The sequence below is a fragment of the Melopsittacus undulatus genome, chromosome 12 (assembly GCF_012275295.1).
Source record: "Melopsittacus undulatus isolate bMelUnd1 chromosome 12, bMelUnd1.mat.Z, whole genome shotgun sequence".
Lineage (NCBI taxonomy): Eukaryota > Metazoa > Chordata > Aves > Psittaciformes > Psittaculidae > Melopsittacus > Melopsittacus undulatus.
The window spans coordinates 2,313,852-2,329,371 of record NC_047538.1 but is presented as its reverse complement, the minus strand read 5'-3'; the positions used below and the strand labels follow the sequence as shown (position 1 = coordinate 2,329,371).

General features: G+C 50.1%; 2 protein-coding genes across 2 annotated transcripts in view; both read right to left on the bottom strand.

Moving 5' to 3' along the window:
- The window catches only part of UBR4 (ubiquitin protein ligase E3 component n-recognin 4), a 79,457-nt gene extending 78,407 nt beyond the window's left edge, over positions 1 to 1,050 (bottom strand). The window contains exon 1 of the mRNA XM_034068093.1: positions 917 to 1,050. Coding sequence (XP_033923984.1) covers positions 917 to 1,050 — 134 coding nt within the window. The remainder of the gene's footprint in view (positions 1 to 916) is intronic.
- A 1,813-nt stretch (positions 1,051 to 2,863) lies between these two features.
- On the bottom strand, positions 2,864 to 15,509 carry EMC1 (ER membrane protein complex subunit 1). Its single transcript, XM_005145424.4, has 23 exons — positions 15,376 to 15,509; positions 15,108 to 15,232; positions 14,098 to 14,163; positions 13,841 to 13,934; positions 13,291 to 13,419; positions 13,029 to 13,155; positions 12,595 to 12,744; positions 12,085 to 12,252; positions 11,454 to 11,525; positions 10,941 to 11,000; positions 10,586 to 10,708; positions 10,255 to 10,351; positions 9,330 to 9,446; positions 8,212 to 8,411; positions 7,843 to 7,992; positions 7,443 to 7,604; positions 7,077 to 7,196; positions 6,730 to 6,867; positions 6,327 to 6,500; positions 5,420 to 5,630; positions 5,113 to 5,197; positions 4,515 to 4,644; positions 2,864 to 3,634 (listed from the first exon to the last, which is right to left on the bottom strand). The coding sequence occupies exons 1-23, from the start codon at positions 15,450 to 15,452 to the stop codon at positions 3,455 to 3,457; spliced, it is 2,955 nt and encodes a 984-aa protein (XP_005145481.2). The 5' UTR covers positions 15,453 to 15,509; the 3' UTR covers positions 2,864 to 3,454.
- Positions 15,510 to 15,520: the final 11 nt, after the last annotated feature.

Here is a 15,520-nt window from a genome sequence, read left to right as displayed (position 1 = left end):
CCCACTGAGCCTTCCTGCTCCAGACTAACCCCCCCCCCCCCCAGAAAACAACAGATTGAAAGGTCAGCCTCAGCACTGTCCAAATCACATCAATATTGAGCAAATTCTAGGTGACCACTAGTATATGATCTGTACAGCACACTGATTGTACATCAGCTATTCCATACTGAGCACAACACCACAAAGCTTCACTTTATCACCTTCCTCAGTGCAGTGCTTACTTTGTTTCCTAACAACTTCGTGTGGTCAGGGCTGTATCTCTGAGCACAACGTTGTGGCATTCACACCCAGTGTTTTAGGACGTACAATAAGTTAAATTAAACACTCCTACTCCGAGTCCAACTTTGCTGTTAGCAAAGGCAGGCTCGATGTGCTTCGGCTTTATTTCTCTTTAAAAGGCGGGCAGTGGCCCATGGTAAGAACCCAAAGGAAGCCGGTGCCACCGCATGTCCCCCCAGAACATGTCCCCAGGCCAAGTGAGACAGCAGCTTTCACGGCACAGCCCGAAATCCCCCTTGGACAAAGGCACAAGCAGCAGAGCCGTCCCGCAGCCTCTCTGCGGGGTGACTGTCAGACCCGCTTTGGCTGTGGCCGAGCAGCAGCCGGGCGTGCATCATCATCCCCGCTTATTAGGTCCTAAGGGCACCACCCCGAGAGCCTCCCAGTCCCCAGGACACCAGGAATGGGCAGGGCGTGAGTACCTGACCGGACACTGCTCGGGGCTCCTTTATTTACCCCGGCAGCCACCGCTGCCCCTGCCCAGCCCCGGGCCGGGCCGCTCCTCAGCCCGCGCCGCCGGCACCCGCTCCGAGCCCCGCTTCCCTCAGCGCGACCCCCGAGGAGCCTCCCGCCCTGAGGGGAGGCCGCTGAGACGGGAGGCAGGGCCCGGCCGCCCCCGGGACAGGTGAGCCCTCACCTCTCGATAACCGAGGCGAGCAGCTGCGGGAGCTCCTTCATCTCGAAGGCCGAGTACGAGGCGGAGAGCAGCGGCCGCACCGCCACCTCCCAGCCCGGCTCTGCCGCGGCCCCCGCGCCGCCGCCCGCCGCCATCTTGCCGCTGCGCTGGGCGAGGGGGCGGGGGGGGGTGAGAGGGAGGGGGGGGGGCCGCGGCGGCGGAGGAGGAGGGACCCGGTGGGCAGGAAGAGCCTCCCCCCCGCACGCCGCTACACAGGAAGTGACGGGACGGACGATTGTGCTTCGCACCCTCTGATTGGAAGAGGAGGGCACGGTCCTGGCGCGTGCGCAGTACATGAGTCAGCAAGTTTGCGGGAGGCGCATGCGTGGTGAGTGGTGTGGGTGTCAGTGTCCCCGTGGTTCCCATAACCGGGAATAGGGAGACCCCCCCTGCAGCCCTGATCCAGCTCTGGGGCAGCAGCACAAGAGGGACCTGAAGCTGCTGGAGCGAGGCCAGAGGAGGCCATGGAGATGCTGCGAGGGCTGGAGCAGCTCTGCTCTGGAGCCAGGCTGAGAGAGCTGGGCTGGGGCAGCCTGGACAAGAGAAGGCTCCTGAAGGGGAGACCTGAGAGCAGCTCCAGTGCCTGAAGGGGCTGCAGGAAAGCTGGAGAGGGGCTTGGGACAAGGGCCTGTAGGGACAGGCCAAGGGGAATGGCTTGAACCTGCCCAAGAGAGGGGAGACTGAGATGAGCTCTTAGGCAGAAGCTGTTCCCTGTGAGGGTGCTGAGGTGCTGGCACAGGGTGCCCAGAGAAGCTGTGGCTGCTCCATCCCTGGCAGTGTTCTAGGCCAGGTTGGACACAGGGGCTTGGAGCAGCTGCTCCAGTGGAAGGGGTCCCTGCCCGTGGCAAGGTTTTCGAACTGGATGAACTTTAAGGTCCTTTCCAACCCAACCCAGTCTGATTCTGTGACACAGCTTTATTGGGGTTATCTGAACACACAGGAGGTGCCTGACAGGACACAGCCTCTCCTGGGGACATGACTTGCTGATAAAAATTAGTTATGACAACGTTGCCTTGTAGATGACAGCAAGGTGGATGGGAGCGTTGATCTGGTGGAGGATAAGGATGCTCTGCAGAGGGATCTGGACAGGCTGGAGCACCAGGCTCTGGCCAGTGGGATGAGGTTCAACAAGGTAAAGTGTCAGGGCCTGAACTTGGGTCATGACACCATCATCGAATGCTCCAGGCTTGGGGAAGAGTGGTTGGAAAGCTGCTTATGGGAAAAGACCTGGAGGTGCTGACTGAACATGAGCAGCTTGTGCCCAGGCAGGCAGGAAGTCTCCAGCAGCCTGGCCTGGATCAGCACCAGTGCGGCAGCAGGGCCAGGGCAGGGATTGTGCCCCTGCACTGGGCACTGGGGAGGCTGCACCTCGAATCCTGTGTTCAGGTCTGGGCCCCTCACTGCAAGAGAGACATTGAGGTGCTGGAGCAGGGCCAGAGAAGGGTAAAGGAGCTGGTGCAGGGCCTGGAGCACAGGGGTGATGAGGAACAGCTGAGGGACCTGGGGGGTTCAGTCTGGAGAAGGCTCAGGGGGGATCTGATGGCTCCCTACAAGTGCCTGGCAGGAGGATGAAGCCAGGAGGGGCTGGGCTCTGCTCCCAAGGAACAAGGGATGGGACAAGAGGAACCGGCCTCAAGCTGCACCAGGGCAGATTTAGATGGAGCTGAGGAACAATTCCTGCCCCAGAGGGTGCTCAGGCATTGGAACAGGCTGCCCACGGCAGGGCTGCAGGCATCGTCCCTGCAAATGTTCACACCTCATGGAGACGAGGCCTCAGTGTCATGGGTTAGGGGTGGCCTTGGCAGTGCTGGGGTAAGGGTTGGACTGGATGAGCTTAAAGGGCTTTTCCAGCCTGGTTGATTCTGTAATTCTAAATCCACATACAAAGAGTGAACAGCCACTGCGAGGTTCTTCACTCCCCAACCGTGATGAGACCTTACCACCAGTTTTATACACCAAATACAGCAAAATTAAAACCAACATCATAATAAATAAAGAACATGGCGAGATTTTACATTCAAATTCCTCCCACAGCCCCGTGACTGAGTGACCCAATGGGGCCATTTTCCAACAGCATCCATCCAAGTTCTAACCTTCTTCCCAACATCTCCTCAGTCCTTGCCCACAGTAACTCAAGTGGCACCATGCACACTGTACAACATCCCTCTGTCCTCTTGCTGAGGAAGAGGTGAGGATCAGGAGTATGTGCATCCTTAGATCTTCAGTAACATCAGGGAGAGGATGCCATAGCAGATTTTAGGGCGTTAATGGAGGTTGTGGAGATTTACTTTATAATAGTCTCTTTTCTCTCTTCCATTTCTTCTCGCTGGGAGACATGTAGGCACCAATTGTGTTGTTGCACCAGCACTATTTCCTCCCACATATCCTCCATCAAGCAAGCTGGAACTTGGAACTGAACCCAACATGGGGTGGCAGATCTTCAGCCAGTCCACACCTCAGATGTCTTCTCCAGCCACAGCCCTCCCTGGGCCCACAGCCTTAGCGCCAGGCACGGTTCAGAAGCTTCACCTGTGCCAGTCTCTTTGTGATCATGGTAGCAAAAACCAGCCCAAAGAGGACGCTGCTTATGAGCACATAGTCATAGTCATCCTTCAGGACGTCGAACTGCTTCGATGGGTACACTCGGGTCTGGTAGATGTCCAGGCCGTATGCAACAACCTATAGGGATGAGATCATGAGCTGGTAAATGCAGGTTTGAGTGCAGAATCATAGAATGGTTTGGGTTGGAAAGGACCCTAAGCTCATCCAGTACCAACCCCCTGCCATGGGCAGGGACACCTCACACTAAACCATGGTGCTCAAGGCTCAGTTCAACCTGGCCCTGAACAATGCCAGGGATGAGACAGTGTAAATCTGGTGTAAAACCAGATCATAGAATCATGAAATCAACTGGGTTAGAAAACAGCTTTAAGCTCATCCAGCCCAACCCCTACCCCAACACTGCCAAGGCCACCCCTAACCCATGACACTGAGGCCTCGTCTCCACCATGTGTGAGCCCTTGCAGGGCCGGTGACTGCAGCCCTGCCCTGGGCACCCTGTTCCAATGCCTGAGCACCCTCTGGGGCAGGAATTGTTCCTCAGCTCCATCTAAACCTGCCCTGGTGCAGCTTGAGGCTGTTTCCTCTTGTCCCATCCCTTGTTCCTTGGGAGCAGAGCCCAGCCCCTCCTGGCTCCATCCTCCTGTCAGGCACTTGCAGGGAGCCATCAGGTCCCCCCTGAGCCTTCTCTTCCCAAGACTGAACCCCCCCAGGTCCCTCAGCCGTTCCTCATCACCCGTGTGCTCCAGGCCCTGCACCAGCTCTTTTCCCCTTCTCTGGCCCCGCTCCAGGACCTCAATGTCTCTCCTGTAGTGAGGAGCCCAGAACTGAACACAGGATTGGATGCACCAAAACTGAGTGAGGTCTATAGTTCTGATTAAAAGAAACACTGAAGCAGTGAGCAGCCACTTGATCAGTGGTCAGAGAGCTCCCTGCCACAGGCTGCAGCACCACCCTCTACCTCCTTATCTCTTCATTGAAGCTTCCAGCCTGTGCTCACCAGACAAGTAGACTCTAGGCCAGAGGGGGCTGTATAAATCCCTCTCATCCGGGATATGGTTTGATTGTAGTTGATAAACCTCTCAGCATGGATCTGCACATCAGGGGAGTACGGAATCAGGTTCTCTTCTCTGAAAGGCATTTAGAGAGAAATCAAAACCCAATCAACCAGCACACGGAGGACATCACCTGCATTTCATGTCTGATCATCACAAGCTGATCTGAAACAGCAAATTTAGTGGCTTTCCCCAGTGCAGATTCATTTTTGATGCAAGATGAAAATCAAACATGCCACTGGGGCAGACTGCACTACAACAGCCCTCTGAAGTGCTAAAAGTGTAACTCTAAAGACTTCAGGCACTCACTCTGCCTGCTACTTCTTAGAGTGGAGACAACACTCATTTTGCTAATGGCAATATCTATTGTATCACAAACATTTTTCATGGTCACTGCGAGCAAAGTGACCTCACTTCATTTAATGCAAGAATTGCCCTGAACCTGTCCAGGACAAGGTGTTCTACTCAACACAACTCTACTACACACAAAACAAATCCCTCCTCAAAGCTGTTCAGGAATAGTGGTTACCCTGCGTTCCTTACCTGCTTTGTTCTGTGGGGATCTCTGGGCGGCGAGGATCCAGCAGAGCCTTGGGAAGGGACAGGATGGCCCCAGAGGGAAGCCCAACTGTGCATTAAAGAAACACATCTTAAGAATAGCTCTTTCTGACTGCATTTCCTAGCAACTCACATAAATGCTCTCTCGGTGTCTACCCTTGCTCTTACCAGGAGGCCAGAGCAGCCCACAGGCATCGTTTTTGGAGGCAAACTGATTTTGCTTGAATTTCACTGTGAAACTGCCTTGTGCAGGCAGCATCAGCACATGCAGAACACAGCAGGACACACTCACCAAGCAAGTGCCGGCTGGTGATGCCCCGCTCGGTGATGGTGGCCTCCATGGCACTGATGGCAGATGGGAAGATGTAAGATTGCTGGAGAACCTGAGGTAAAATGGGGCGGTCCAGTGAGCTGAAGGCTGTGGCATTGTATTGCTCTGTCCCCTCATACAGCTCCAGCACAGTGAACTCGTTCCGACGTGCCTTTGTGTTCCAATACTGGTACTGAAATGAGAGAAGGGTTTTAGGAATACAAGGCAAGCAGAGTCAGTGATACAGAGAGGTACTGGGAAAGCCCAGAGTGGTTTGTGTTGGAGTGAACCTTAAAGCTGCTCCAGCTCCAACCCCTGCCACAGGCAGGGACCCCTTCCACTGGAGCAGCTGCTCCAAGCCCCTGTGTCCAACCTGGCCTTGAACACTGCCAGGGATGGGGCAGCCACAGCTTCTCTGGCCACCCTGTGCCAGTGCCTCAGCACCCTCACAGGGAAGAGCTTGTGCCTAAGAGCTCATCTCAGTCTCCCCTCGGACAGGTTCAAGCCATTTCCCTTGGCCTGTCCCTACAGGTCCTTGTCCCAAGCCCCTCTCCAGCTTTTCTGTAGCCCCTTTAGGCACTGGAGCTGCTCTCAGGTCTCCCCTTCAGGAGCCTTCTCTTGTCCAGGCTGCCCCAGCCCAGCTCTCTCAGCCTGGCTCCAGAGCAGAGCTGCACAGCATCTTTGTGGCCTCCCTTGGACTTGCTCAAACAGTTCCATGTCCCTCTTGTGTTGGGGACACCAGAGCTGTGCACGTTACCTCAGGTGGGGTCTCACAAAACCCTCTCACATCTCAAAAAATCCCAGAGAATGATCAGAAAGTATTTCCACACAGGTTCAGCAATTGCCCAACCTCCCAGACATAAAGAACCAGCTAAGAACAACTTCTTACCACCACCCAGTTCTCTGAGTGTACCATATGGACAGGCCCCTTTGCTTTCTTCTGCACTGAGGAGTGGATGATCCTGCCTGTGACTCCATCAATCAGATATATTCCAATGAACGTGCGCTCATGATGTGTATCTGTGCTCTCTGTCACCACAGCAAGCAGGTTGGGATTCAGGGACTAGAGAAAAAGAGAGAATCACCCTCACTTTAGTGCTGTAGGCCCCTTATTTATACAGATTTCATCTGGAACTAAGCATATAATAAACAAAGTATGTGGTCAGTGAGCCATACAGAGCAAAAATGGCACCACAGGGCAGTTGCTCTCCACATAACACCCACAAACAATGCTGAGATCTGCCCCTGAGATAATGCAGCAACAAAAAGCCAACAAAAAGTTGCAAAGGCACCTTATAGAGAACGCTGCGGTCTCCCATCACCCGGCCCTGGGAGTGCACGTGCTCATTGGACCTCTTCCCCTTCACACTCACTATCCTCTGCACTTCAGTGGGTATGACCACCTCCCAGCTCTCCTCTGTTGTCAGATCCTGCAGGAACAAAGCATCACATTGGAGGTTTTATTTTGTCGTCAAAAGACACTATCTCTGCCTGTAAAATGCTTTTGAAATGGAAGTTTCTTGGGCACATTTTGAGGCTGAACTGTTTCTATCTGGAGCAAAACTCCTTAAATCCAATGAAGAGAGCTACCGTTAGCCAGAAGATGTTCAAGACTTGGACTGTAATGAGTCTTCCATACCTTTTTCAGCCTGAATCCAGAGAGTCTTCCCTGCTCAGCATCAACTAGATAAAAGAAGATGGAATGAGCCATTTCTCTTAGCTGGCGAAGGACATTTTTAGTTGCTGGGAAAGCTGTAACCTGGAAAAGAAGAATTGAAACAGAGGTTAAAGACCAACAAAAAATAACCCCAAGCCACCAAAACCCAGTAAAACAGCAGCATAGAAAGATTGTTTCAAACACATTTATCAGGATGAGGTCTGTTTTAGCAGAATAACTTCATTGTTTTATTGGAACTGTGACTCAATGGCATTTTAATCTTGCTCCAAAGGGAGGCGAATATTAATCAGAACATGAGGAAAACTGTCTCCAGGCAAAGCAATTTACCTTGTACTCATCATCAATCAGGAGTAGGACTTTGGCATAATCTTGATCCATAATAGGCAGAAGCAAAGTCTGAAGAATCGGACGCTTCAAAAGAGGGGGAGCTACTTGACTTCTCTTCCCAAAGATGGGGTTAAAGACATACAAGAAGCTCATTTTGGTTTCCTATAAAACAAACAAGATGCATAGCTTTTTCTACGGCAGGAAAAAGAGCTGATTTTCCATCTGCTGCTTACTAGTGTCAACTATTCACAACCTGGATTCAGGGTATTCACATTCTCCTCCTGTCCCCACGTCAGTGACAACCAGACAATACCCCAAAAAAGAGATGTTTTTCACTCTTTCAAAGCACACATTTCCAAGCTAACGAAGCTCAGTAGAGGGAGAGAGGAAAGGGACTCACCTTGTCCTTTACAAGCAAGGTGCATTGTGGAGGGTGTGGGAAATGGGCTGTTGTTCTTTGGACCATCAGCTTAAAGGAGGAGCCTGGTCGCACATTCCTGAGATACTGCTTCCATAGGATGGTGCCAGAGCTGCTTTCAATACCAAAAAGCTGAGCAGAGACACAGGAAAACCCAAGTTTAGAACAACACATCTTTGGCACTCAAGCACTTCATCTTTCTTCAGGCTATGACAAAGAAAGAAGAGACTTAGTCCCTCTCCAAAGCATTCTGCACATCATCTCGCCATGCTTTGCCCAGAGCCTGAGTAACACCAGAGCTGAGACTCCTTGCTACAGGCTAGAAGCAGATTCCTACCCCGGCTTCCTCACCTTTCCTGAAGCAGTGACCATCACCATCATTTTCTGGAGGTTGAATTCATCTCTGGCCAAATTGTCAATGTTAATCTCATTTTTAATCTGGCTCCGGGGTTTCCTGGCATCATAGAACATCTTCCAAAGATGAGCAGTCCAGGCTTGCAGCAGGATGAGCTGGGAGGAGAGCCTCTTCAGAAACATCCCCAGCAAGCCATCTGCAAATGGGACCAACACAGTAACAACATAAACCATTATGCCCCACTCCACAACTGCAATGATGGTCTCAACCATAAAGAAGAAATACTGCCATGCTTGAACCTACGTTAACTCCTTGCCTCTGGCTCCTACTCCAGGATAGCACAGTTCCAGTTACCGTTTGCATAGCAGACTCTGCATTTACCAACCTCTTCCCACTTGACACTGGTACAGCTCATTCCATAAGACATCCCCATCAACTGAAAGCAAACCTTCATGCAGAATACAGCATCTCTTCCTTTGTATTCCTTCTTTCTCACTGGTACACTCCCAGTAAGTGCTCACCTAAAGCTTACAGAACTTTTAGGTGGGTATCTCCCTCTGTACTCATTACTCAGAGCAAGAGAAGCCTTTGAAGTAAAGAAACACTTAATTCTGCCCAATCAAGGTTTATATTTAGCTCCTTGAAACAAAGAGAACACCAGACTTTGACTATCTTTAACCACTGAGGAAGACAAGCAGAGATCAGACACCACTAGGAAGCAGTTGTAAGAAATACCAGGAACACTGCATGCAGAGGTTACCTTGAATGGCTGCATCCAGGACAGCAAGGAAAAACAAAACAAAGAGGAAAAAAAGGCTATTGCAAATGAGTCTTACAGGAAGAGTCAAAGGGAAATGTTTAGGAGAGGTGGCCAAAATCCCTGCTACTGCTGCTGACTGGTTATTTAATATAACAACTTAATACACTCGTGTCATCTGCATTTGGCATTGGACTTCCAAAGTTAAGACAGAAATGGGTTTGTTTCTGCTTGGTTAAATTGCCAGCAGTAGAAAATTGAATCCTCTCAGCTCCGATGGAAAAGAAAACAATCAATACATTTATTTAGGAGGAAAACCAAACTCACAGGGGTAATCCTGGTATGTCTATGGCTTACCTGCTTTCTTCCCAAATTCTCCCTCTAGCTCAGCCTGGGCACCTGTCAGAGGCAGATCCACCATCTCCAAGCTTACCACTTCTGCTAGGGACTCCTCTCTAGTCCACACAACTTTTCCTGGAAAGAAATCAGGTGTCAAATATTGGAAAAAGAAACTTAGTATCTGGAAATAGACTCACTCGACATAGAAATTATCTTCCAGGGGACCCTTCAGATGCAAATCACTGCTCTTAATGAAATGCAAAACAACATCCAGCCAGTCAGCCATTCACCTACCTACCTAATATCATGAAATTAGCTCTGTCATAAAAGACAAATATTTTACACAACTGGAATCACTTTTGGGAAAAAGCCACTGGATCAGTAAAAGCCATTGTATGATTGTATGATTCTATGATCTGGTGTTTTAAAAGGGTTACAGTCATTAACTCTATTTAAAGTACGAGATACAGAGTGTGAACAACTGGATTCCTTTTCAGCCCTAGAAAGTTCATGTCACTAAGAAGGACTTTGAACCCTTCCTGGAAATTAACATTTTTGCCATGAGGATCTTTTCTAAAGAAACTCTAAGGAAGATCTATAACAGGACTTGGACTCTCCTGCCACAAACAACACGGCTGAACTGTTTTCTCAGATGAGATGTCTTGTGAGGGTGAAAGAGTCTCCAGGATCTTTCATAGAATCAATGAGGTTGGAAAGGAACCTTCAGATCATCCAGTCCAAGCTTTACCCCAGCACTCCCAAGGCCACCACTAAGCCATGGCACTGAGGGAATGGGACCTAGACCACTTAAATCCATTTTGGTGGTTTCCAATGAAAGCAATGATAAAACATAATCATTTGGGACTTGGAATTTTCTCTTTGGCCTACAGTGACAAGGTGTGCCCTGTTAAGAATGGAGCAAGCTGCTGTTTGTGCCAGTTACCTGGCTGCTGGAGGAACATTAGCATGTGGTCTTCTGTTTGTACCAAGGCCCGATAGCCCACGGAGTCATCCTTCTTCAGGAAAACTTGGATGTATAGCTGGAACAAAAAGCAAATGAAGCAGTGAGGTTAATGATCCCATCATGTCCTTAGAGAAAACAGAACTGTTGGGTAAATCAAGAGCAAACAGCATGATTGTGTGCATTAATCAGCACGCCCTCAGAATGCTTTTCCTCTTGTCCTCCACAGGCAGGGCTCCTTGGAACGCTCTATCAAGTCTGCTACAGCAGGGTAGGGAGGGCACTGCAAGTGTGATAATGTCTCCCCACTCACCTGCTGTGGCTTGGCACCACTCGGCTCCAGGTTAAAGGTAATTGTGGTATCCAGCAATCTTTGTCCAGTTTCAACCAGGTAGAGATTAATGTTGTAGGTTTGATTGGAACAGGTTAAGGAGTCCTGTAACACCAGGCAGAAAACAGCTGAGTTAAACACATGTGCAACACCAAGTTCTGCAGAAGGATTTCATATTCAGCAAGAACTGTGGCTGCAGGAGAACTTTAGATTATAAATATATGGAGCTGCTACAGTCTCCAAAAAGATGGTGTAACACCTTTTGCATTCTGTTCTTGCACGCAAAGCAATAAGAGGACTGTCAAGTACTTCTGCTGTTCTTGGGAACCCTTCATACCTGCTTCTGGGAATCCTCCAGAGCACGTCCAGCATGCAGGCCATCAGAACTCCCAGGCTTCTGAAATGAGGATGAGGAGAGATAACATGGCAGTAGGAGGACAAAACAAAACAGGTTTCTGAGTGCCTAACAAGTCACGTTCGGCCTGACTCTGGAACCAGGCAGGAACCAGTCTGTTCCATTCTATTTCTGATAAAAATGAGAACTGGCTAAGTTCAGTACCCCTCTGAACTGAACTGAAATCCTCTGCAAGTCAGTGAAGTTGATTCCTAGGTTACATACTCACCTCAAACAAGGTTCAAACAGGCTGCACACAGGACAAGATGCTTCACCAAGCCACAAATAGCTTTATCTGGCAATAATCAAGGCCTGCTTGCATTATCATTGTCATTATACGCCAAATAAGCTAATTAAATACTCCTCCATGAAGGAAAGCCCTTATGGAACCCACCCCCCAGAGCAGATCCATGCTAGAGCTGTGCTGGTTCCATAGTACAGGCAAACTGTGCTCACCAGCTCACTCCTGCAGGTCAAGACAGCAGCCACAGTCTTCTCCCCAGTTGTTGCAAAACTCACCAGAGCTACCTGAAAAAAGAGCAGGAAATTGCAAGAGAAACAAGAAAACACCTCAAGCCCCATAAAACCTACCTGTGCACCAAACTAAACCATTAGAAACAGATGATCTTTCACAGCCAGACCTTAAATGCCATTGTTTCACCAAACGAAATTACCTAAGACTGAACTAATACTAACATTAATACTTCTCAAACATGGAAGCAGTTGACGTACCACAGGTTTTTGAACCATTATGTTCAGTGTTCCTTGGCTTTTTAAAGCTCATTTGCTTTCAAAACCTCTCAGCTGGTGTAGCAAAAGTACTGCTACACCACCAGCCACTTAGACACAAGTCTCTACCCACCTCAAAACCAGGGCAGCATCCCAGTGCTGACAACTGTTGGCAACAATAAAGTTGTTGGAAATAGTTCAAGTAGTATGAACGAAACCAAATGGCGTTTGAGTGTTGCAGCCAAGAGCACACTGAAATAAGCAGCTCAGCAGCTGCTTCAGAAAGCTCAGTACAGAGGTTTTAAGGAATTTTAAGCTGTATTTGGCCCTCTCACTGGAGTACACGCATCTTGGTTACCTGCTGGAAGTCCCGGAGGTGGCTGAGCAGCCCATGTTTGTACTGCAACAGAGAGAAGTGGCTCGGTGCCAGCTGCAGGAAGAACTGAGTCCGTGAAGCACTGACTGCATTGGGTTGAGTGGCCAGTATCCTGGGCTGGAAGCCATCAGCAAACTCCAGGTCAAGTGACTGTGATGGGAGACACATGTTCATCAGAACTTTGTTTTCCCAACTGAAACTAACAGCTTTATTTTATCAGCAGCAATATAAGCTTTATGAAGAGATTCCCTGCGTCAGGATAAATAAAGCAGAAACAAGGAGGCTAAGCACCCTGTTGGAGCCAAGATCTGAAGGCACTGATTCAGAAAGAATGATTAGACAAAGAGTTTTATCTCCCTTGTCTCAATGTACAGATCGCAATCCCCTCCCTATCTCTTCAATCACTCTGTACTTTAAAGACAGAACCCCCTCTGCTGCCAAGCACCAAACCAGCAGGACAATGAATTACATACAACTCTAAGCAATTCTCACCTGCAGTGGGATCTGCCTCATCTCCTGTTCGGTCTCCAAGGAGCAAACATAGAGTGAACGTGTGTCCATGTCCATGCACACCAGCACTGCCTCCCCCACCACACTGCACACGCCGTTCAGGGTCTTCAGCCACGGGGCTGCTACTCTGATCTGCCAAGTGAGACACAAACAAAGCTGACAATAGAACTAAATCTTCCAAGAACCAACTTGGACACAAGTAAGAATTTAAGTCAGTTTTTTCTACTAATGACCCTGGGTGAAACTGAGATTCCCAGGTTTTGCTTTCAGCAGTGAAACCCATTTATTGGCCTGCAGCAACACCACAGTGAAAGGGAATTTCATCACACCATAACAATTACTCTGCATACCACAGCCCATCTAATTACATTTGTTAACATCAACTTCAGTATTCTGGCTCCGCAATCTAGCACTACCTGTTTTGTAATTTCTCCATCTTCTACACTGAAGGTTATAATGTTCAGGTGGCTCTGGGGAACAATTCCAAGCACATGGATCACTCCAGTCCCATGGGAATACAGCAACTGGTACTGAGTACTCTCACTGCAAGAGAGGCAGCAACCATGAAGCATCATCTTCTCACATCAGTTTCCAAAAGCAAAAGCCAAGCACAGCACCCATTCCTCTCCAAGGCACCAAGCTCCCTGCCAGAAGTTTACACTTAAAAGGTATTCTTACCTTTCTGGCAAGTGTTCCACCCATTTCTGGTGCCCATTGGAAAGGTAGTGAAGAGAGATGGCTGCTTTCTTCAGGACTGCCACATATTTCACCACATCCTGCAGCCCCACCAAACCAGCCACCTGGAAACTAAGCACAGGTCAGAGGCAGTGAGTTAGAGAACTGTTCTATTCTAGGAGAAAATAAAACCACTCCAAACACTCAACATCAGTCGTGAAGTACAATTTATAGGCCCCTTTATGTACCCTTGCTGACCTCCGCAGCGAGCACTTGGCTGAATCCATGCACCCCAAACTAGATGCATGTTGAATGTCGTATATTTAAAGAGAAAATTATCTATGTAAAAACCGTGCATCTCTTTCTCTTACTGGTTTGCTAAGCAATAGATATGGATTTAACTGGAAAGTTCAGCCCTTCTTAAAGAATTCATCACAACATTATTTTGGAAATGTACTTCTATCTAACCCATCTTTCCCCATAATGCAAACCCAGACCGGGTCAACAACCCCTTTTCGCCTTCTAGAGGGGCATTACAAACAGGAAAGCCTACCTGCCCGTGTCCAGGGATGTCTCCCAGTTCAACCCTCCAATGTTGGTCTCCCAGGAGCGTAGAATACGTCCAGCATTGGACACAGTGATGGCATCTGCCCAGGAAATGAAGAGAAGACGAATATCGAACCTGTACTCAGCACAGGTCAACAAGGCAGTAAGTTCTGGCAAGTTCAGCTCCTGGTCTAACACATGGTTGCGATCCTATGTATGTGGGCAACCACCATCCCCAGCACAACATCCATGTGTTCTCCTTACCCTGTCCATGGATCAGCATCGCATCTACTACTCCTTCAGAGGTTCCCTTGTCTACATGGCGCCACACTGAAAGAAACAGAGTGATGTGAGAACAAGATCTGCTCCCCCAAAGCATTTGTTTGTGGTTATTTTTAAACTTAGGCTCTTTCTGGCCATAAATGTACACAGAGACCAGTCAGCCTGCCCTAAGCAGTTGCTTTTGAACCACCAGATGAATTCTCTTAGTCTGACAAAACAATGTTGCCAGCATCACCCTCTCAGTCATGGAACAGTTTGGTTTGGAAAGGACCTTAAAGCTCATCCAGCTCCAACCCCTGCCACGGGCAGGGACCCCTTCCACTGGAGCAGCTGCTCCAAGCCCGTGTCCAACCTGGCCTTGAACACTGCCAGGGATGGGGCAGCCACAGCTTCTCTGGGCACCCTGTGCCAGCGCCTCAGCACCCTCACAGGGAACAGCTTCTGCCTTATCTCCAACCTGAACTTCCCCTGTTTCAGTCTGAACCCATCACCCCTTGTTCTATCGCTCCAGTCCCTGATGAAGAGTCCCTCTCCAGCATCCCTGTAGCCCCCTTCATACACCAGAAGCTGCTCTGAGGTCTCCACGCAGCCTTCTCTTCTCCAGGCTGAACAGCCCCAATGTTCTCAGCCTGTCTCCATACAGGAACTGCTCCCACCCCTGAGCATCCTCGTGGCCTCCTCAGGACTTGTTCCAACAGTTCCATGTCCTTTTTATGCTGAGGACACCAGAACTGCACACAGTGCTGCAAGTGGGGTCTCATAAGAGCAGAGTAGAGGGAGAGGATCACCTCCCTGAGCTGCTGCTCATGCTCTGGGGATGCAGCCCCGCACACGGACAAGTTCTGGGCACAAGCACACACTGAAACTAGATCACGTTCAGTTTCTCATCAACCAACACCCTCCAAGCCCTATGTAGCACACAGCTACAAGTTCCACACAGCACAACCCGATCAACCCATTATCCCCAACACAACAAAACCCACTTCACTCACGGATTTCACCACTCCTGGAGTTCAGGGCAGCCACGACGTTCTTCTCGGTGGCCACAACGAGCTTCTTGGAACCCTGCGAGGCCTCCAGAGAGGCGAACTTGAGCTTCCCCACGTACTGCTGCCTCCTAGGACAGCAAACGCGAGCGGGTGAGCCGGGACCAGCGAGGGGAAGGCCGCAGGGAGGCCGCAGCAATGGGAGGCAGCACGGCGGACCCCATGCTCGCAGGCCCCCGGCGCGGTGGGACCCCCCCGGCTCCCCAGCACTCACCAGTCGAACTTGCCCACTTGGTCCTCATAGACAGCGGCCGCAAGCGGCAGCAGCACCACCCACAACCCCGCCGCCATGGCTGCGCTAGACCGCGCTCCCGGCACCCAGAGGTCCTTAACTCCGCAGGGCTGCCCAAGCCGCTGCC